This window comes from Lissotriton vulgaris, chromosome 3_1, assembly GCF_964263255.1.
Source record: "Lissotriton vulgaris chromosome 3_1, aLisVul1.2, whole genome shotgun sequence".
Classification (NCBI taxonomy): domain Eukaryota; kingdom Metazoa; phylum Chordata; class Amphibia; order Caudata; family Salamandridae; genus Lissotriton; species Lissotriton vulgaris.
In genome coordinates, this window is record NC_141689.1 from 1,800,033,361 (window position 1) to 1,800,056,715 (window position 23,355).

At 46.4% G+C, this 23,355-nt stretch overlaps 1 protein-coding gene across 1 annotated transcript in view; it reads right to left on the bottom strand.

The window, feature by feature from the left end:
- Positions 1 to 23,355, bottom strand: part of IL15 (interleukin 15) — a 569,862-nt gene that overhangs the window by 139,921 nt on the left and 406,586 nt on the right. Inside the window, exon 6 of the mRNA XM_086962228.1 lies at positions 6,085 to 6,219. Coding sequence (XP_086818354.1) covers positions 6,085 to 6,219 — 135 coding nt within the window. The remainder of the gene's footprint in view (positions 1 to 6,084; positions 6,220 to 23,355) is intronic.

Consider the following 23,355-nt stretch of genomic DNA (forward strand, 5'->3'; position numbering starts at 1 on the left):
TTCCTCACGGAGTGGCTGGAGAGCTGGCTCCCGCCGGAGTCCCTGTCCCGCTGCTTTGTCATCGAGCGGGCCCACAGAGCACTGACCCAAAAACCTCCAGTTGGTGAGCGCCCACGGCCGGTTATAGCTAGGCTCCTTAACTAGCATGATCGCGATACAGTACTGAAACAGGCCCGGCTGAAGGAACCTCTAATGTACGACAATCAGCGGATCATGATATTTCCGGATTATACGAAATTGGTACAGCAGCAACGGCAGTCCTTCGCGGCGGCCAAGGCCCGCCTGCGAAACCTCAAAATACAGTATGCTCTACTTTATCCGGCTAGTCTGCGAGTGGTCTTCCAGTCACAAACTCAATTCTTCAACTCTCCTGAGGAAGTGTTTGCTTGGACTGATGAAACAGTGCGGATACAACCACATACCCCGCCGGCCAGAGACTCGGACTCCTCATCCTCGACGGCGCCGCCGCGGACTCCCAGGCGCTCACGGAGCAGAAGCAACTGGAGGGCTCGTTCTTCGAAACGCTCCCCAGCCAAGGGAGGGAACTCGGGCGACGCTCCGACACTGAATGCTCCGAAGGTGGATCCATGATAAGTGAGGAACTCTGGCTTGCCTTTCGGTGTTGAGTCCTACACCGGGCTCTAGGCACTTGACTGCTTTCGCTGACCCAGCTGGAGATGAGGTATGCCTTCAGGGGCGCCGTTGTACTGGGACACACTGTAGACTGCTTAGCAAGAGATGCTGCAAAAGGTGGGGAGGGATGGACTAAGAGGCGGACACGTGCCTCCAGTTAAGGGTGTTTTGATCTCCTAAGAAGACTATTAGGGGTGTTTTGGGTTGTTGATGGGGCTCCGTTGGCATGGACGTCCCCGGGCCTCCCGTTGGGGGCTAGGGACGTTTCATCCCGCAACAGGTACTTCAATGTTGATGAGGTATGGGGTGGGGTTGGACGGGGATCTGGAGACCAGTTGGGGTTTTGTGTGTTGAGTGGGGTGGACCTGGGGCGGGGGGGGGGGGGAAGGGAGGGAGGGACTGGGGGGTGCTAGAGTGGGAGGGTGGGAGATTGATGAGTGGCTGTGCACATGGTTGTCTCGACCGACTTTATTGGCGTGTCCTGGCCCGGAATGTCCGTTGCAACTTGCATTACTACGCGTACACCTAGATGGCGGTTAATGACCCTGAGCAGAGGCCCACTGGGGCCACAACGAAAGTGATGAGTTGGAATGTAAGGGGTATGCTCGACAAGATCAAGCGGGGAGTGGTATTATGACTGGGGAAGAGAGAGAGAGTGGATGTCCTTCTACATCAAGAAACGCACTTGCTGGGTAACAAAACGCTAGGCCTGTAACGGTATGGCTATGATCAGGTCTATCATGCGGGATTTGTAAGGGGATCTCGGGGAGTAGCAGTCCTATTGCACCGTAGGCTATCCTTCACGCACACAAAGCAATGGATTGACCCGCAGGGCAGATATGTGGTCATACAAGGAATGTTAGGCACTGAGACACTGATCATTGGATGCGTCTATGCCCCACCCCCACTCCAATGGGCATTGATTGAGAAATTGTTTGATGTGTGGGCTGAAATTCCAGAGGGGATGGCTATCATTGGAGGAGACTGGAATGATGTTATGTGCAGCGCGATGGACAGGTGCCGCCCCCAGAGTAATCCCATAGTCGATACCCCCACCAGACTGGGTGATATGGCACGTGGCATGGGTTGGGTGGACACATGGCGTTATCTCCATACACATGAACAGGAATACACATATGTTTCGGCGGTTCACCACTCGTTCTCGAGACTAGACTACGTCTTCGTCCCTACGGCCGTGGCGTGGAGGGTCGCCTCGGCGTCTATCCTGCCGCGAGGCCTCTCAGACCACTCGCCGGTTATGATAGAGGTTACCTTAGACAAGAAGAGACAGCCATTTCGGTTGCGCCTATCGACCTGGCATCTGCAGCGTGAGGCCTATCAGCAGCACATGGGAGCGGCTATTGCCCACTACTGGGAGGACAATATAGGCACAGTGCGGGATGCAAGGACAGTATGGGAGGCCCTTAAACCCACCTTGCGCGGCGTAGATATAGCCTGGTGTGCGGCAGCGCGCAGACAGCGGAAAGAAGAGCTGATAAAGGCGGCTGCAACAGTGGAACAGTTAGAGACTCAGAGCAGGTTGGAGTGTCGGGGAGAGGAGGTGGGGCAGTTACTTTTGGCGCAGCAATCGTACGCATCTCTACTGTTAGATGAGGCGCGGCAAATCTGGCTGGCTACGAGGAGTAGAATATATCAATAGGGAGACAAGTCCTGTACTATGCTCCACCGGCTCTGTCAGAACGCGCCTTCTGCGGGTACACTGCCGGGCCTTAAAGACGACACAGGGGCCTCATTCTCGGACCCGAAGGAGTTAGCGGATAGCTTTGCCAGTTACTTTGCAGCCCAATACGCTCCCCAGGACTCTTTACGGTTTCCGGACATTGACAAATTTATAGCCGACCTTCCGCCCCGTGCACTTCCGGACGCTGTACGGGACCTGCTGGAGGCTCCCCTATCAGCGGAGGAATTGGGCACAGCCTTGGGAGAGCTCAATACTGGCAAAGCGCCCAGACCGAATGGGTTCCCGAGTGAATTTTTTAAAATATACCATCTTCAACTGGGGCCTCACTATGGGCTGGCCTTGGAGGCGGCGAGGGAGGATGGCCTCTTGCCGGCAGACTGGAGACATGCCGAGATAGTAGTGTTTTGCAAACCTGGGCGGCTCCCGGACCGCCACGAGTCCTATCTCCCGATCTCTCTCTTAAATGTTGAGGCCAAAATCTTGGCCAAGGCCCTTGCGAACAGATTGCTCCCGTATATCACAGACCTTGTCCATCCAGATCAGGCCGGCTTTATGCCTAAAAGGGCGACGAGACCTAACATTAGGCGCGCACAAGCAGCGATAGAGATGATGGTTAGAACGGGAGATCAGGCGGCGCTACTCCTTGCAGATATTGATAAGGCCTTTGACTCTCTGAGCTGGGCCTATCTGTTCGCGCTTCACCCATGGCTGAATTTTGGGCCCCATTTTCTGTCAGTCATATATTCGGCTGTTGTACACAGACTTAACGGCCACAGTGAGAGTGGCCGGGGAGACATCGAGGACCTTTCCAATAGGGAGGGGTACCAGGCAGGGGTGCCCTCTGTCGCCGTACCTGTTCGCCCTGGCAATGGAGCCATTGGCAGTATGGGTCAGAATAGACGCACAGCTACGGGGCTTCGAATGGGACGCCGGGCCATCAGACAGAATTGCACTGTATGCAGATGACGTTCTGTTCTTCCTCACGAATGTGAACCGATCAGGTCCTAGAGTCCTCGAAACCATGAGAATCTTTGGTGAAGTATCTGGGCTGTATTTAAATTTGCAGAAGTCCATGTTATGGACGCTGGGGGATCACTCCGGGATTGGGGCGTGGGCCTTTGTGCTGCAGATGGCGACCGAGGGCCTCAAGTACTTGGGCGTGTTTTTGACCATCTCGCCGACCATTGCATGGGAACGCAATATCATCCCAGTGTGGACTAGAGTCCAGCAGGAGATGAAGTGCTGGTCCTGTATGCCCCTCAATATTTTTGGCATGTCCGCTATCTTCAAGATGGTTGCCCTTCCTCGTCTGCTCTATCAACTACAGAGCCACCCGTACCCGATCCAATCGGTGTGGTTTAAACAAGTTAACACCGCGTTGAGCTTATTTTTATGGGCAGGGGGGTCGTCGAGAGTGGCGTTGCGCACATGCTTCCTATCCACCTACTGTGGAGGCTTGACGACATCAGACATACTGTCATACTACCAGGCAGCACACCTTGTGGTCCTAAATGATTGGTGGTATGGCGACCGGGGAGACCCGGCCTATGCCCTGGAGAGATATCTGATGGACCCGAACACTACCCACACGATCTTGTACTCAGCACGTTTAAGAAAGAGGCTGCCGAGCGCCACACAGATAGTTTTTCAAGTCTGGAGACAGGCACTGCGTCGTATGGGTTGGTAGGGAAAACTGACAAGAGAGACCCCACTATGGCACAATGGGCAGCTGCCCGCGCTGGCGTCACTGCGGGGTTTCGATGGATGGGATTCGATAGGAATCTCCACGCTGGGCCATGTCATGAAGGGCACGATACTGAAGTCGTTTCAGGAAGAATTCAGTGTGCCCCGCACGCAATTCTTTAGATACTTACAGTTTAGACATGCCCTCGCGCCCAGGTTGGTAGGCCTTAATGCCCTGCCGGAGTTCAGCCCCATAGACGCAAAGGTGTTTATGGGAGATCTAGAGGACAAGAAAATATCTCGCATATATCAGACTTTGGTTACACATTGTTCTTTCCGATCTGCAGGCCCTGCGGGACCGGTGGGTGCAGGATATTGGGGACCTGGATGAGGACGACTGGTGCGAAGCACTTGAGTCCCCCAGAGGGGCAGCCATAGCGGTCCGCTTACGCCTGATACAATTTAAGTACCTGCACCGTGCCTACTGTACCAGAGAGAGACTGTGGAAGGTGGGCCTGATTGATTCCCCAGTATGCTTGCGATGTGGTTGTGAGAGGGGGACCTGCTGCACACGGTGTGGGGTTGTGGTGGCCTGGAGAAGTTTTGGGCTGGAATATGGACCTGTTTGTCTGAAGTACTAGGATGGGACCTCCCCCGTACTCCTAAGCTGGGGTTGTTGCATGTCCTGGAAGGGGTGGGAGGCAATATCTATAAGAGACACTTGCTTCTACTGGGCCTCACAGTCGCGAAAAGAGACATTGCACAGGCCTGGAAGGACCCCAGGGCTCCTACAGTGGCTAGATGGGAAAAGGGCCTAGACTTTTGCATGGGGCTGGAACGTCCGGTGTTCGAAGCTAGAGGCTGCCCCCGGAAACACTACAAAATATGGAAAAGGTGGGCGGACTACGGGGCCTGTGGCTTGAGCCCCCAGCACTCGACAGGACTGTGGAGGAGCAGTTGTGATGGACATATGGAGGCCATAATTACACGCTGACTTATGTATGTTTATTCATTGCGGAATTGGCGAGACGCTGTGCACAGGGGGGGGGTGGCGGGGGGAAGGGGGTTTGGGGGGAGGGAAGGGAGTTTCTTTGTATGACTATGCATCGCTATTCATTGATATAATGTACTTGCTACAGCCTCTCCGGGACTCGGGTGCTGTGTCTTCTGTGCGATTCATAAATAAAAAAGTGTTCTTTAAAAAAAAGAAAGTATTAGTCCTCTTCAATAGTATCCCGTCCTCGTCGCCAATTTTAAGATGACAGAAGCTCTTCAATAGTTTTAAAGGGTTTATTGAAGTATGGACAGCGACCCCCAGAAGTCAACAGCTCCACAGCCAAGCCTCACTGCTGGATTCTACAATCTAGACTCCAGCAGTAGAACCTTGTAACTGTTGCTAGGAGAGGAGGCAAATACATAGAATAACAATTATAAGAAAACATAACAGTAGGTGTGAGTCTTTTTGATATCTTTGGGAACCGCACAATGACTAAAGAGTGTAGCAGAACATGAAGGCGTTGTAGACCTTGAAAAGCAGTATCAATAGCTTTACAGTTTTCTCCTACTATTTAGGAAGCCCACAGTAGTTGGCTGTCAAAAGGACCTTGCCAGACCCTGTTCAGGATCTATGTAAAGTTCTGCACAGATAGAAAAGGAATTTTACATAGGTGGGACAGCAGTCCTCAACCAGCGTGACTCAGATAAGAAGGTCTGGTCACATTATTAACACTTTCTTAACCATGGTATACTGCCATGCTAAATGCACTTTACCCACAACAGGGACAGTAGTCCACTGTAAGTTATGAGGGCACTCTTGTTGGGCTACTCCAGATCACAGAATATGTTTAGGACCTCTCAAAGTCAGGGACAGGCCTAGGCCTCTCCGCAAAAGTTTACATTAGTGTGATGCCAGAGCCAAAATAAAAAGTCAGGATACTAGATACACACGCATCTGGGGACTCGGGAAAGGGGAACACACCAATATACAATGCAAGGGTCATTTCTATCCTAAAAGAGCTGGAAATAGCATTAGTGCACAATAAAATATTTTTTTAAATTAAAGTTACCTTGCTCAAACAGGAATTTTCCCACAGGAAGTTCATTAGCTGTTCATCTACCATCTTCCCCAGGATTTTGGATTCCCGAACAATGCTTTCCAGTTCCTTCAGATAGCACCACAGCACTGCCTTTCTACAAATATCCTGTAAAATAAATAAGATCTACCTAAATAAACTGCTAAGAAAACAACATTATCTAAAGTAATATATATTATTGACAGCTGGGTCAATAATTTGGAGACATACTAGCCATGAATAGGAAAAAGGGAAATTGTTTGCGATGTCAGACTGCCCTTTCTGAATGCAGCAATTCAATTTCCTTCACATTCAACATTCTTTGAAATATCTTAACTTGCTTGTAATCATTATGAATGTATTTACAAAAAAAGATAAAGATGTTTACTTACAAAAAAGAAAACAGAAAGATTAAACAGGCATGAAAAATTCAGGATGTATTAAAAACAATTGTTAAAGCGAAGACAAGTTGTGATGAGGTCCAGAGTACTAAAATCCTACTTCTATACAAAACATTTGCTTACATGTTGGTATACAAAATGTATTTATAGTATTTGCGATTTACAAGCAAAGTGATTTGTTGTCCAGAATTCACTTGCGTGAGGCAGAATACTCTAGAGACAGTCCAATGTCAATTATATTATTATGAAACTGCTTACTAGCATCAGAAGGTTTGCAATGTGCAATGTCCAGTTACTTTTAAATAATTAAGGTAGATCAAGTGTATCCTTATTTTTACAAATGACATTCTCTGTGCATGACATGGGGCATTCAATGCGCCTACAACAGTCTTCATCGGGACTAGCTGTTGCAAAAATACATGCGCATGTGGAAATATTAAGAATTGGGTAGATTTTAGCCTAGTTACTGCTATACATTTGATGCAAAATCTCTGTGGTAGGTTGCCTTTGCACCCTAGAACAAAAGAACAGCACCCCACTTAAGAAATGTGGAATTGAACTACTTCTTTATAGTCTATGCTAAAAGAGCAGTGTCTAGCTCGTCCTATAGGCTGGGAACTCGGGTTAGCACTATGATGTAAATTTACTACATATCGTTTTTAAGTGTAAAAATGAAATCTGAAATGATAAACATTGCCAAAGTAACCCTCAATGCAAACTGAAAATCAGACTAATAAGTAATGCAACACTGGTAGCATATACTTCCAGTGTTCTTAGGAGGCTTAAAACCAAGAACAGTAATGGTAGCAGATTGACTTAAAGAATCCAAAGACAGGATTTAAAACGCAAAAAAGAATCCCGTGTTAGGTCAGGTTTGGACATTGTCTTCAAAAACCTTGGCCAGCATGACGAGTTGAAGTGGATTAGAGGTATAGTAGAACTTTGGATTAATCATTATCGCTTCAGAATAAATATTGTGCTGAATGTCCAGCCTATCTGCCCCTCACCTCACCTGTCTTATGGCTCCAGGGCTTTCGCTTCATTGGTGATCAGTTAATTTTAAGTCTGCTAGTGAACTTATCACCAGTATCAAGACACTTTTGATTTTTGTGCCGAGATTTCAATAAAATATGCTTACATTACCGTCAATATTTTGCATAACAAGCCTTGACAGGGGCAGGAACTTGTATCTGTTTGGAAGTATACATTAATATAAAACACAGAAATTAGTGATTACCCTTTATATAGTCAAACATTGTCAACACAGAGTTTGTTAACATTATTTAGTTGATAAAACAGGCTGGGAGAGATGTGAACTGTAGTACCACCTCTGTGACATGTGAAACAATTAATACAAGTATTTGTCTCTCTTTGACTGCCATTGTATATGTACAATACCATTTTGTTTAATACAGTTCCATTCAAAAAGTGCACCAAGGCTGTATTTTTTTCCAATTGGAGACAACTTTTGTACACTTAAATGTGATTTGGGGCAGTGATGGGAATGTTTCGGGGTGTTTATTTTAGCTGGGGTTCAGCTTTGGTGGCCAGCTGTATCCACGAAGGAGCCGAGGTAATGATCTCTGATGCTGGAGAGGCCTACCGCCCGCTGTATCTAGACATCTCTACGTGCCTGTCAGAGTTCTCTATGCCTTCCAATGAGCTGCCACCACAGAGGCTTCTCTGAAGGCATTCAGAGTTTGCTGAGCAGCCACAATGTTTCATACGGCCCCTCTACAAACCTTCTTGTTTTACAAAAACAAACTCCCAAAGAGAGAGTTTTTTTTTTAAAAACAGAAAAATGATCCAGACAACTAGGGAGTTTTCTACTAAGGTGTAGGGGGGATATTTCTTCTTTTTGTTTTGGACCTCCAAGGTTTATGGTGGCCCTGAAAAAGATAAAAAAGTATATAAGACCATCTGCTCTAAGGAGGGTGGACAGTTTAATGTCACGTTAACACCAGTGGAGTCAGCGGAGACACCATGGGCGGAAACATGATAGAACACTGATTCTAAATAGAGAGGATGGACCGTCAGTTTGGCAGACTGGGTGCTCTGTTACCCGCCAGACTACAGCATTGCCTGGTACTCTAGAACTAGGGACAGGACCACGCATCTTCTGGGTTTATTACGCGCATTTTCAAATGAAGCATCAGGTGCGCCAAAAGGTGTCAAGGGGCTTCATCTGTATTCACATTCATATTGCACTTATATGTTAACTCAATGTGTGTGCTATACACCGCTCTTGAGCCTGCGTGAGCATTACCTCACCAACTACTTTTTCGACTCGAATGCTGAGCATGATTTTGAATCATCACAGAGGCAGGGGCGGCTGGTGACATTTGAAAGTGGTGGGCGTAAATACTGCACTGTGGCGAGCGCGCGCAGCGAGCGAGGCCCAACCACCTATGGGGTATTCGGGGGTTCTCCCACGAGAACATATTGAAAAAAGAGTGGGCAAATGGTGCATTCTCAAGCACATTTGAGAAAGAGGTATCTTGGCCAATACATCTCTGGGAGTAGCCAGACAAGTCTCTTTGCACTTGCACAGATACATCTCTCTCCCTGCATTCGCATAGGCACAGTCACCCTGCACTCATAGACCCATTACTCACCCTTCCCTGACACATCACTAAGCCAGCATTCACCCATCCACATCATTCACTCTGGACTCACACAGGCACGCTGCTCAACCTGCACTCACACAGACATCACTCACCCTGGACTCACACAGGCACACTGCTCACCCTGCGCTTACACAGACATCACCAACCCTGCACTGTCACAGACATCACTCACCCTGGACTCACACAGGCACACTCCTCACCCTGCACTCAAACAGACATCACCGACCCTGCACTGTCACAGACATCACTCACACAGGCACACTGCTGACCCTGCGCTCACACAGACATCACTCACCCAGGACTAAGACAGGCACACTGCTCACCCTATACTCACACAGACATCACTCACCCTGGACTCACACAGGCACACTGCTCACCCTGCACTCACAGACAACACTCACCCTTCAATGCACTGCACTCAATAGGTTTCATGTCTTTCAGCCTGTCTAGGCCCGACATTGCCTGGTGACAGACTCCAGTACATAACACCACGTAAGCTGGGGCCTCTGAGCAGCTGGGGGTGCTCAGCACAGACCCAAGAATGCAAGCGGCCCCCCACAGACACTGGTGTTATTGTAGGCTGTTCGTCTCTGCAACAGCCTACACTGCAAAGGAAAGTGGGTTTAGATGCAGCAGCCAGAATAGAACCGTGGGTCAATGCGCCTGTTGCAGTGTGTAGCATTTTTGGCTGTCGAATGGGGGATATCGAGTTCCATCTAACTACGGCGGTATAGGGAAACAATACAGGTGGTGAACGTGTTGTGACAGCAGATGACCGTCAGTGCAGTGCTGCACTGGACTCGGAGCCATCCGGTTAACGCAAGCCCATGGGCCTTCCAATAAACATAACCGAGAAGGGCGTGTGCCACTAACCAGTACCACAGCTTGTATGCAGACAGAGGAACCTGTGTGCTCGTTCCTATCCACCGTTCATGGCACTTCGATCAACGCTGTGCTACACTTAAAACCGTCAAGTTTCTTCAGTGCAAAGAGATGCACAATAAACACACCCATACCAATCCATAGAGCCGTGAAGTAATCTCAGGCCCAAGAGTCGCACAATAAACATACCCAATGAAGGCCTGTTTAACTAAACTGTACCACAACATGTATGAAAACAGAGTAACCTGTGCGCTCGCTCTCGTCCTCTGCTCATTGCACACAGTCACTGCTCGCAGTACTCGCGAGGGAGGGTGGCGGGGGGGTTGTGGGGGGTGGGGGTCGCGGTGGGGGGTGCACCAAGGGAGAATAACAATGAGAAACCTTACCTGACCGCCTCTGCTCCTGGTCCGCTTGGCGCCTCATCTTCAAACAGGAACCGGAACAGGAACAGCAGCACTGAGTGGCAACCCCTAAGCCAATCTGCAGCGCCAGGGCACAGTTACTCCTCGCCCGCAGCACGCCCATTAGGAGACCGAGAGGCTGCTAATGGGCATGTGCTAACAAGTAAAAACACAAGTGCGCATGAGTGGGCACGGTGCGAAAATTCGCCCTCCGTCCCCACTCATGCGCACTTGTGTTGTGCTGCTGCTTGCTGCCCCCATGTCTGACAATGCATGTCAGTCAACATGACGCCAGACCGCCCACCACCTTCAGTCTCTGAAGGGGGTGGGCGGTCTGACGTCATGCTGGCTGGCATGCATTGTCAGTTTTCCGTCGGCGTCGGTCTTTGAACTTAAGTAAACTATTCAGTTTACTTAAGTTCAGAAACGTCGGAGCTGCGGGCGGGGGGCTACGCTCCCCCGCCCCAATGGACGCACCGAGCCTGCACAGAGGTGATGCCAATCTTCCCTCTCTAGCCCCATTTCCCTTCAAGAGATCATGCTGGTTCAAGTTGATTAATTTCTCTGCCTAAAGAGCTCAACTGGTGGAGATGCATCTGAGTCTGTACTCAAAACCGCCTTAACAACCCTCGGGCCTTGAGAATTTATGAGGCCCAATAAACAAAATTGACTTTGATGTTGAAGGAAGATGGCTCTGTATATGTTATACCAAAGTAAGGTATAGTGTGCACAGTGTCCAGCCGATCCCCAAAGGTAGGCAGATGCTAAAGTAGATACGGGCACATGCATCATTGTCATTTGCATTCGCACACAGTGCGAATCGCAAATTTTGGCCATTTGCGAATGCAATTGACAAAATTGGGATGCATCATGTTTTTCAACAATTTTAGAAATCGCAATCATGTTGCGATTTCTAAAATTGCGATTGCATTTAAGAAATCGCAATTTGCGATTTCTTAAATGCAATGCAAGAACATTTTAAATTTGCGAATTCGCAAATAGGGAGAGGTAAATTACCATGAAGTTGACCTTCATGGTAATTTGCGAAAACTTTCATAAATGCACAAAAGTGCATTTTTGAAAGTTTCTTTTTACACACACATGCCCTTGGGGCATGTGTGTGTGAAAAATGCACTTAAAGTTATATTTCAGGGGTGCAGGGGAGGGGGGTTCTTTGGACCCCCCCTGCAACCTTGAAATTGCATTCTCAATTTGCGATTCGCAAATTGCTAATCGCAAATTGAGAATGACTTCCCATTCATTCCTATGGGCCTCTAGGCCCATAGGAATCAATGGGAAGGGATTCCTTAATTGCGATTCGCAAATTGTGAATCGCAATTAAGGAATTTTAAGAAATCGCAAAAAAATTTGATTTCTTGGTGCATAACCGTTTGCGATTTCTTAATTGTGATTCCTTAATTTTCGCAATTAAGAAATCTCAAACGGCAACAATGATGCATGTGGCTTATAATACCTTACTCTATATTTACGGTAGTGTGGCCGAGCAGTAAGTCTTTATCAGAGGGTAGTGTTAAGGATTTTTTGTACACACTCAGGCAAGAAATGATGTCGCACACTCAAAAACTGAACTCAGACCAATTTGCTTGTATAAAAATATTATTTAGTGAAATTTTTTTTCTAGAATCAAGGCAGGTCTAGTGCAGGCAAATGAAATAATACAGTTGAATGCAGTTGTAAGTTCTTGTTCTCTATAAATGTAAGTTCAAGGCTCTCTTTCTCACCTATAAATCCCTCCACGTTTCTGGACTTGTGTTCCTGAAGACAGCTCTATCCTGGTACACCCCTACCAGAAATCGAAGCTCATCAGGTATGTTTAAAATTAACTCTATGAGATTCAAAAAATCTAAATGGGGTGGGAGTAGTTTTGTGGCCGGAGCAGCTACTTCTTGGAACCTCCTTCCTATCTACATTAAGTTAGCCCCTTCCCCACTCCAATTCAGGAAGCACCTGAAAACTTGTCTTTTTAATAAGTAGGCCCTCTTCTTCCTCCCATCGTTGCGCATGGAATCAGCGCCAAGACACCTCCAGGTATATGTTGCGCTTTACAAATTGGCTTACATAACATACCTGTGCCATTGGTACCCATGGTACCTTTTCCACTGACTTGCATGTTGACAGAGAGGTGCCAATTGGGGGGTACAAAGGTACAGTTTTGGGAAAGAACACAGGCCCTCGGAACCTGATTGGTAGGGACCCAGGACACAGCAAATCAAAGTGCATCAGAAATCTGGCAAACTGCAACAGAACCCCAGCTTCTTACAAATGTTAATCCTATCCATGGTATGAATCAGTCTAATAATAAGATCCAAATTGCTCTAGAGGCTCCTCAACAGACGATAAACTTTTTATGAAAATTCACAAGATTGTAGGGCAGTTCCAATAGCTCTTCTGGGTCAACAAGTTCTAAGAGAATCAGAGAGGTAATGGCAACTGATTTCAGGGTGCCCACTTTGGTGGTTAGTTGACTTCACTTACAACAACTATCGGTCTAGGTCTCAAGGGTTTACTCTAATTTACTGTACAAATGGATTTCATCCTAGAACTTGGCGTTTCATATTTGTAATTATTTTTAGATTTTTCTTTATAGAATTTTATGAACTATACAGGCAGAGAGCAGCAAGTACCTACATGGACTATGTCTAAAATGCCCTTCCCACCCATAAGTCGGAAAATATCGTACACTGAGGTTGGAGCATTGCTGGGTGGCAGTCAGCCCATCAATCCCTATGACAGCAGCATCTTCCAGTATACCAACTACCCAATTCCCAACAATTAAATAGAACTACATCACACAGTGTTGAGAGTGCGTAGATAAATGCACAGGGGTTCCCAGAAGTCTTTGGGATGCGCCAATGTGGGAAGTGCGTCAGCCTATGTCACAGAATTTTCCTCACAAAGTGTGATATCTTTTAGCCAGTCCTAAAAACGGGGTGCTTTGTGATTACCTCATGCCTGTTCAGCAAGCAATATCAACTTAGCCGTTTACGTAAGCCCTTAGGGATATTCTTGACTAATCTAAGTAGTATCATAGGGGGAGTAATCTCAAATGTGTGCTCTGTCATCTCCCACAGAGCTGCAATAATGTGGGTCCAGAAGGTAGCCATGGTGGTGCAACGCTAAGCCATAATGTAGGTGATCTGCACACTGCATTATATTGCTGGCAACCGGCATCGCATGTGGGTGAATAGAGATAAACTTTGGGGAAAGGTAGCACCATTGGGAGATACCTCCTCTGTTTGTTGGCAGTAATATGTACAATGTCATCTGTAATCTAGACCCCTCCAAATCCTCAGCCCATACCTATCTCGCAGGAGTAGGTGGTGCAGCGAGAAGCGACGTAACAGCAGAGTAGAGAGAAGTGACTAATCTGCATGGCTGGGGAGCGGACAGCAGGATGGAGAGAATTTGCCACTCTGCTGGTTCAGCAGGATAAGAAGGCCAGAGCTGGCGAGCTGGGTGATTGAGTTTACTATAGGGTTAGCTCCTAAATACACGTGGAATGATTTAAAGGTCGTTAGACCTGGCACCATAGGGGTGGGTCTCCCTTCCATTTTTGCTGTCGCTTCATGTGTTTTTGCTAGTGTTATATTCTTTGGGCACTGTGCCACTGCTGTCCAGTGCCACAGTGCAAGTGCTCCCTACAGTAAATTAATGTATTGATCAATGGTTCCATGATTGGCTGGTTTGGTTTACCTGTCAGACCCTAGTACAGTGCACCAGGAGTGCCCAGGGCTTGTAAACCAAATGCTTTTGGTGGGCTTGCAGCACTGGTTGTGCCACCCACAGAAGCAGCCTGTAAAAGTGTGTCTAAGGTCTGCCATTGCAGAGCCTGTGTGCAGTCTGGCACGGTCATGCTGACTGGGCAAGTGCACCCACTTGCCAGTCCCTAAACCTTCCCTTTTCTTCATATCAGAAACCCCTATGGTAGGCCCAAGGGCAGAGTGCATTGTAAATATAAGGTAGGACATGCCCTGGTGTGTATGGCATGTCCTAATAGTGAATTACAGCCATTTTCGTTTTAACTATTGCAAGGCTACCTGTTCTCCATAGGCCAGAATGGGCAGTTAGATTATTACATCTTATAATCCTGACTGACTCAGGGAACATGATGGAAATTCGAGTTTAGTATGCCTGGACTCAGAATGATAAAATACATCTTTTAGTGAAGTTGGTTTTAAAATTCTGTGTTTGAAAATACCACTTTTAGACAGTAGGTATTTTCTTGTCTAACTATCCAAAGCCTGCCACTGCTAGGTTGTGCATTCCTTGTCTGGAGCTTGTGAGTGAAAGGGCTGGGAATTCCAGGAGACAGAATGAGTCAGCCCAGTGGTGAATAGAGAGATCTGCATCCAGGTGGGTGGGAGGAGTAGCACCTGGGACCTGAATAGGGCTGTGCCTGCCTTCCACAATGCTGGCTCCACCTCCTAGGGTGCGGCTGATGTCTCTGCCCTGCACAGTGAAAGAAGAGAAAGAATACTGTCAACAAAGTGCTCCAAGGCTGTGCTTTCCCTCCACAATGCTGGCTCCACCTCCTGTGGGGCGTCTGACGTTTCTGCCCTGCACTGGGAAAGGAAAGAAGGAGTCATGTAAACAGAGTGCTCCAGAACTGGCAAGGACTAGGCAAATGCTCCTCTGCCCTCAGAGGACAAAGGATTTTGGGGTATAAATATTGGGACCCTGATCAGAAGAAATTAGATCACTATTGGACTACAAGAAGAAACCTTTGCTGAGGAGAGGAACCTGAAGAAACTGAGGAGAGACTATCCCTAAGCTGAAGTGCTGCTTAAGGGATTGGCCTGCAGTGGTTGCCTGACTGCCAAAGAAAGGAGAAAGAACTTTGTGTGCTTTTTTTTCAACTTGTGAAGGATCTCCAAGGGCTTGGAACAGAGCTTGCCTCCTGCTGATGTCTCAGGGACAACAGACTTCAAACCCCAGCTCCCCAGAGTTCTTTGGAAGTGCCTGCTGCTGTTTTTGGGCTTTCTGAGGGACTGTGTGCCGCAAGGAGCTGGAAGCGCGCCTCAACAAGGAAGAAGTGTGTCGCCGTCGCTGCTGCTCCCATCGCATCTTGAATGTCGGCGCTGTAGCTGTCGTATTGCACCACATCGAGAGAAGCGTCTCGCAGCAAAGAGGAAGCTTGGCGCCGTCGCTACTGCTGCCGTCGCATTGTGAATGTCGGCACTGTAGCTGTCGTATTGCAGCGCATCAGGAGAAGTGTCTTGCAAAGAAGGAGAAGAGTGTCGTAGTTGCTGTTACTGCCGTCGCATCTTGGATGTCGCTGCGGCAGCTGTCATGTTGCACCGCATCAAGAAAAGCGCCTCGCATCCACGGAGAAGCGCGCCGCTGTCGGAGCTGCTGCGTCGCATCTTGGATGTCGCCGCTGTTGTTGTAGCATTGTGAGGAAGCCTCTCGCAACGTTGGAGAAGAGTTTCGCAGCCAAAGCTGTTGCCGTCGCATTGCTGAACAAGTGTGTCACCGCTGCAGCTGACGCATCGAACCGAGACTTCTTGCATCATCGGAGAAGCGTGCCGCATCTGGAGAATCTTCACGTCTTTATTTCTTTGCACCGGAACTTTACCGCATCTCCTATCGCTGCAACACTTTTGTTGTGGAAGTGCAACGCATCGTAAGGTACATTGACTTAAAGTGTTGCACCTTAAGAACTGAACTGAACTAAGCTAAAACTACCATTTGTAAGTATAGTATTGTGGATTTTTGCCGATTGTGGTCTTGTGTTAAGTCTATATAAAGAATACTTATTTTTAATATACAACTGTGTGGTGTCCATCTGTAGTCACAAATGCTTTACACACTGCCTCTGAGATAAGCCTGTCTGCTTGTGCCAAGCTACCTAGGGGATGAGCAGGGGTTATTTTAGGAGTGTACCCCCTTACTAGAGGCAAGGGTCCCTATGTGTCACAAGTACCTACCTGTGGCAACTAGAGACCCCCAAATCTACAAAGGTGTAATTGCTAAATAAGTCTCCAAGTAAAATGGTATTGCGTTTATCAAGACTGCTGAAAGGTGATCAATTTGCATTGGGTATAATATTTTATGGGAATATGGGGTGACAGGCCCCAGCATGCACATTTCACTGTATGTATTTCAGCTTTTAATGGAAGGGGATGGATGATGAAGCCAATGATGAATAAATTGGAGCTGCAATACCGAATAATATACTTTAAAGTGCAGCGCAGCAAACCCACACTTGTCATATGGGAGTTAAAGACGGGCCCAACTTATCCTGCCTACGCAAATTCCATCATGAGTGTTGAGTTGAACAAAGGAGGCCTTAGTGAGAGGGATAGCAATGTTGGGAAAGATATTTAGTAATTTTGGGAGCACCATCATCTTCATAAGTGCTATTCTACCCCCCTCCCCCGCCGTCGAAGACGGAATTGCCGAAGGAGGCAGGTGAGGGAATCTCTTGTGAGAGCAAATAAGGTCTTGGAAAGGGGGAATCCCTGTCATGTGTCATGAGTAATGGGATAGATGACAAAAGACCACCATTAATCCTCACACAAGCCATCGGATCTGTGCATATTATGTGTACCCATCTCATCAATTGTCTACCAAGGTCAAGTCTTTCCAGCACAGCAAGTATGAAATTCAATTCAACCATGTCAATTACTTTAGTTGCATTTAAGAAAGTGGCTACTACTGGCAGCGTCGGGTTCAGCTGATGAGTAAGTGCAAGTAGTGTGCGTAAGTTATCTGCTATAGACCTGCCAAGTATAAACCTGGATTGGTCGAGTCTCACTTAATGAGGTAGCAGATTCAGCAATCTGTTTGCTGGCAACCGGCATCGCACTTGTCAAGATGCTTACCAGGTTTAAGTAACGTTATGACAATGGCCTCCTCGATGGACTGTGGGGGTCTTCTTGTTTGGTACTCCTCTTCATAGACTGTCAATAGGAGGGTTACAAGTTCCTCTGCATAGGCCTTATAGAATTCGGCCGGAAGGCTGTCACTGTCAGGGGCACTGCCTATGTGAATGGAGCTCCTCCGCTGTGAGAGGCTGGCAAAACTGATCACGCATAGTGTTGTACAGCCAAGCAGATCTCACCCTATCTAAGTAATGATGCATATCAGACCGTGTTGTATCCATTGCAGACGAACAGAAGGTTTATATAAAAGACAGCAAAGGCTGTTAAAATGTCAGTTGTGCATGTGCAGTCCTACTCCCGGGGTGATAAGGTGACTTTTGTAGGTAGTTGAAGATTTGGTGGCTAAAGTATGACCTGATCAATCGCCTTCCCCATATTTACTGGCCCGGCTTTCTGCCTTTTCCTGAAATTCAGGGAGTTATCATGAAGGAGATCGGAGTTGTCATTGATATTGTCGTATTGGCGCTCTAAGAATCACAGGTCTCGATCTAGATGGGTAAGATGGACTCTGATTGATCGGAGTATACCATTCCCTTTTGCAATACATTCTTCCCTAATCGCCGTCTTCAGGGACTCCCACAAGGTCGCAGCAGAGGCAACCTATCCTTTATTGAGCTCTATATAAGAGTGAATAGCCTGTTGTTTTTCTTCACTAAGCATCATATCGAATAGGTTTTTGGCTGGAATCGCAATAATGGGAGTTTGGTGCCATACATTAGGCAGTTCCAGAGAGAAGATCACAGGGGAAATATCTGAAAATGCTCTAGAGAGGTGGTCAATCCCCAGGAACCAACCCAGTATTGGGTTGTACACATTTATGAGGGTAATGTGTCTATCAGTGAATAGTTCCTGCCGTATAATAAAGCGACCCTCTGGATAAAGGACTAAATGGATATGTTGGAATCATACAGTTTTGTTAATGAGTATTGCCACACCCCGTGAATAGGTCAAATAGGAGGAGAAATATCTGTAAGAGACCCATGCAGACCTGCTAGGACCCAAGCAATCTGGTGGAAGATGTGTTTCTTGAAGCAGAAGCACAGCCACTGCTAGTTTAGACATGCATGTCAATATGTGTCTAGATTTACGAGCATTATTCAAGCATCATACAATTCAGGTTCCCATGGTGAAGTGCAGGGCTGGGTGGTGGGAGAGCTAGTTATAACCACGCAGTGGAGTTGACCAGACGGCAAAAAAGGAGTGATGTATAAAAGCTAGAATCCATTAACATATCCTGAAGTACCACCTGTACTTTACCCCCTCTCCACGCCAAGATCAAATCTCCCAGCGAATTCACCACAACCTTTGCTGTGAACAGCATGGGCATTAGGGAGAAAACCAACAGTGATCATAAACACAATTAAATAGTAGCAGGCAGGCCTGTACCAGGAGCGCGTCCAAAGAAGATGGCACAGATCTGCCACTTTGCATAGTAGTAACACAAGTAATTGGTCATTAGAAACCCATCAGAACAAAGCATGACATGAGCAACTGGGAAGTCCAAGAACCATAAGGGAAAGAGCTCTCAAGGACATCCCATCTCTAGACAGAGTGAACACAGCAGCATCAAACATAATCTGAAGCCACTGATCAACCCTTGAAATCAGCGGGCCCAAGGCAGAAGGTGTGGTCCTTATTCTACTTCCTCCATCACTGAGCAGTTCCCAGTCTCACTCCTCGTGAGGTCAAGTCCTGGTTTGCCATGTTTTTCTGAATGAATGTCATAGCGTTTGTTTTTACCCGGCCTGAGTACTAACAGTGTAATCACACTCTTAGGGCCAGATGTACAATGGTTTTTAGTGTGTGCAAATGGGTCCTAGACCCGTTTGCGCATGCTAAAAACCATGGGCCCATGTACAAACGGTATTTTGTGAGTCGCAAATAAATTGTGACTCGCAAAATACTGTTTTGCGAGTCAGTATTTGGAAGGGGCATTCCCTTCCAAATTGCGACTCAATAGCCATGTACTTATGTTTTACAACCGCAATTGCAGTCGCAAAACACTTACAAATTACCACCTACTTCAAAGTACCGTATTTTTGGGCGTATAAGACTACTTTTTAACCCATGAAAATCTTCTCATAAATCGGGGGTCATCTTATATGCCGGGGGTCGTCTTATAAGCTGGTATACGGCGTGCTGAAACTTCAGGGACAGGCGCCCTCTAGCTGAGCCGCTGTGCGCTGCATCCGGCCAGCCGCCCACTCTCCCTGCTCTCATGCGTACTCACATTGCGTACCACCGCTCGGATCATCTTGGAGACAGGGAGGGCTGGGCAAACAGGGAGGGAGAGCTGACCCACCCAATCCAAGCAGACTTTGTATGCAGTGTGCACAGGAAATACCGGTAAATTTCTTACTGTGATTGGTTGGTTGTTCAATACTGGGATTGGCGATTCTGACGGAAGGCAGTCTATCTGGTGAGCAGATACATGTGGTGGTGAATACAGTACAGCACAGCACCAGTATCTGTACCGGTTCATACAGTACAGCACCACAGTACAGTATACAAATGGCTAACAGTCAAGACCCCATCATGGCTCCCACAGCAAGAAGAAAGAAATATGAAGCCAGTTTCAAACTTAAAGTTGTAAACTTTACCATGGAACATAATAACTGTGCTGCTGCAAGACAATATGGAGTAACAGAAAAGATGGTTCGGGACTGGAAAGCAAATGTAAAAGCATTAAAGAGTATGCCAAGGGGTAAGTGCGCATTAAGAAGAGGGCCCCACATTGGCCAGAACTCGAAAAACATGTAGCAGACATGGTGAATGAGCATCGCCAAAGTGGTTATGTAGTAACACGAAATAAAATATGTTTGTTTGTACTTCAGTGGGCCAAATCTAACGCAGATCACAGCAACAGATTTAAGGCCACTGTATCCTGGTGTACTAGATTCTTGGCAAGGCATAATCTGGTACTGAGGCAAAAGACGAAAATTGCACAAAAATTATCAGCAGATCTTAATGCCAAAGTACATAGTTTTCATCGATACGTAATACAAAAGCGCAATAAACATGTTGATGCGTAAAGTAGTATCGGAAATATGGATGAAACTCCAATGAATTTTGATATGGTTGGAAATAAAACTGTCCATCCAAAAGGTGAAAATGTTTTTTAATTAAAACAACAGGACATGAGAAGTCCAGTTTTACAATGGTACTAGCATGCACAGCTGATGGCGCCAAACTGAGATCAAGGATAATTTTTAAAAGAAAAACAATGCCGAAACTCAAGTTTCCTGTTGGTTGTTTTGTACATGTGAATGAAAAAGGCTGGATGGATGGAGAAGGGGTAAAGCTATGGCTCGATAATGTATGGAGTAGGCAACCAGGTGGTCTTATTCAAAAACGTAGTCTACTGGTGTGGGATATGTTCAGGGCTCATTTAACTCCCAGCACCAAGCAAAAGCTGGCAAGAATAAACACAGATGCTACAGTTATTACTGCAGGATTGACATTGTTTGTACAGCCACTGGATGTGTGCCTAAACAAGCCATTTAAAGATCGCATTCGAGAACAGTGGAATGAGTGGATGATTAGCGGCGAAAAGTCATTCACAAAAGGAGGAAACACGCGTGCTCCACAGTTGGATGTTTTGTGCAAGTTTGTCATAAAAGCCTGGAATGATATTGATGCAGAAACAGTAATCAAGTCTTTCAAGAAGTGTGGCATATCAAATTCATTCGATGGTATGGAGGACGACTACTTGTGGCAAGATGTAGAGGAAGCCAAAGCCGAGACCACACCATCTGATACGGAATTAGATCCATACGATGACTGCCTTACAAATGTATCACAAGATGTCATTGATTTACTTGTGATATCAGATGACAAACAGGAGGATTTTGAAGGTGTTTAAAGGGAAACTGTCACACCAGCAAATCCTGTAAAAATAGCTTGGAGTTATGATGGGCGTTGCTGACTCGCCAGGGACTTGCCCGGCACTTGCTCTCTCTCTATTGTTTGTCATCTTCCTCCTATCATCATCAGTTCCAGTTTGGCTGACAGCTTAGAAAACAAACAGCATGGCAGCTCCCATGGGTTTATTGTCTTATCTATCCTTTCAGCTTTAGAGTGAATTAGGAAACGTTTAATCCACTTGCACTGTTTTATGTTTACATGTTTGATGACAAACAGCCTTATGTTTATAAGTGACAGTTTTCGTACTAAGTACCTGCATGTCATAAGCATTTGAATTAAAATTACCATATTAAAATTAAATCTGATGTTTTTTAATTTTTATTTGGTGTGCGTTGGAAGAGGGGTAGTCTTATACGCGAGTATAGCCCAAACCCTAAATTTTAACAGGAAAAGTAGGAGGCTGTCTTATACGCCCAGTCGTCTTATACGCCGGACAATACGGTAGGTGGTAATGCATTCGCAAATGGGAAGGGGTTCCCAGGGGACCCCTTCCCTTTGCAAATGCATGCCAAATAATTTTTAAAGGGCAGGCAGTGGTCCCAGAGTAAAATGCTTTTCTACAGAATTACATGGAAATGTTCACAAGGTCACACCACAGCTGGTTTTCCTTTTCAGGTTGTGAATAAGCATGTACAGTATGAGACAGACTCATGCTAGCATAAGCCGTAATGTGCCTTGGAGCATTTTGATGTCCATTATGCTGGGCAAGAATCACGCCCAACACCATCAGGCTTACATCAACAACTAGCTCTGTAAATAATTTTGGATTACAATATGCCATTTAAGTGGCATTCTCATTTGCATGTCTGATATTCTTAAAGCTCTGATCACATTCATATGACCATTAGAATGGAGCATTTTGTTTTGTTAAGTCTCTCAATGCGACACTTACTGTGGCAAAGTCACGGATGTACCTGAAGCCATAACAGCCATGCAGAGGGAGAATTGCAGCATGGTTACAAGATGGTGGGGGACAAAATGATGACCAGGCTGTACTTTAGCTGGATCTGGAGCAATCCCCACATCAGAGAAAATATGCCTGAAGAACTTGAGTTTTGTTTTGTGGAATTCACACTTTTCTGCATTTAAAGCGAGACCTGCATCAGCAAGCAAACAACACACTTGTGTAAGAGCTTTGTCATGTTCCTTTCGTGTGGCCCCAAATACCAGTATATCATCACAGTAATCGAAGGCATGATAGGCTGTGTTATCTGGTGAATGACATCCTGAAAGAGTTCTGCAGCTGATGATACTCCAAAATATAGTCTTTTATATCAGAACAAATCAACATGGGTCAAAAAGGTTATAATTTTCCTCCAGTTCCAGTTGATGGTATCTTTGGTCCAGATCAACGCAGGAAAAGATTTTGGCACTATTAAGCTGTGTAATCATGTGTGGACCTAGGTGACGTTCTCACTCGATCGCCTTGTTAATTTGGCACATATCAACACAAATGTGCAAGGCCCCTCCACTGACCTTTTTTGGCACTACCACAATGTTGGATCAGTGGAGTGTTCAAAGATATCATGCTTTAATAGTGTCTCTAGTTCTTTTTCAACAGCTTCCTGTAGGTGAAACACAATATGACGGCGTCGCTGAGCAACAGGACAAATGTCCTCAATAATATGAAGTTGCACTTTCAATGTTTTAAGTTTTGCTAGTCCAAGAAATGATAACTGGAACTGACCCACTATCTCATGATATGCATTTATGTTATAGTGTACAGAGATCAGCCCAGTGTCAGCAGCAGTATTGAAACTAAGTAAACATGTACTCTTGTACCTTGAAGGACATGAATTGGTGCTGTACTTTCGTCTTCTTGTGTTGCATGGTTGGTACAAATGATCTTTGACTTTGCAATGGCGAAGAGGCAGCCCGTGTGTGCACCTTTGCTTTTGAAGGTGCGAGAAGGGGCACCGGAGACTGTTCATTGTACTTCTCTGTCGGCATGATGCTTATCAATGCACCACTGTCTATGACAAAAGGTAAGAAGCAACCATTCGCCTTTAGCGTGATTTTAGGGCAATGTCTAAATGAATGTTGTTGTTTCATATGTCAATCTATTTTCGACTTGCATTCTTCCTTGCAAGCAGCCAAACCTACATGTGCACGTCTTTCTGTGGTT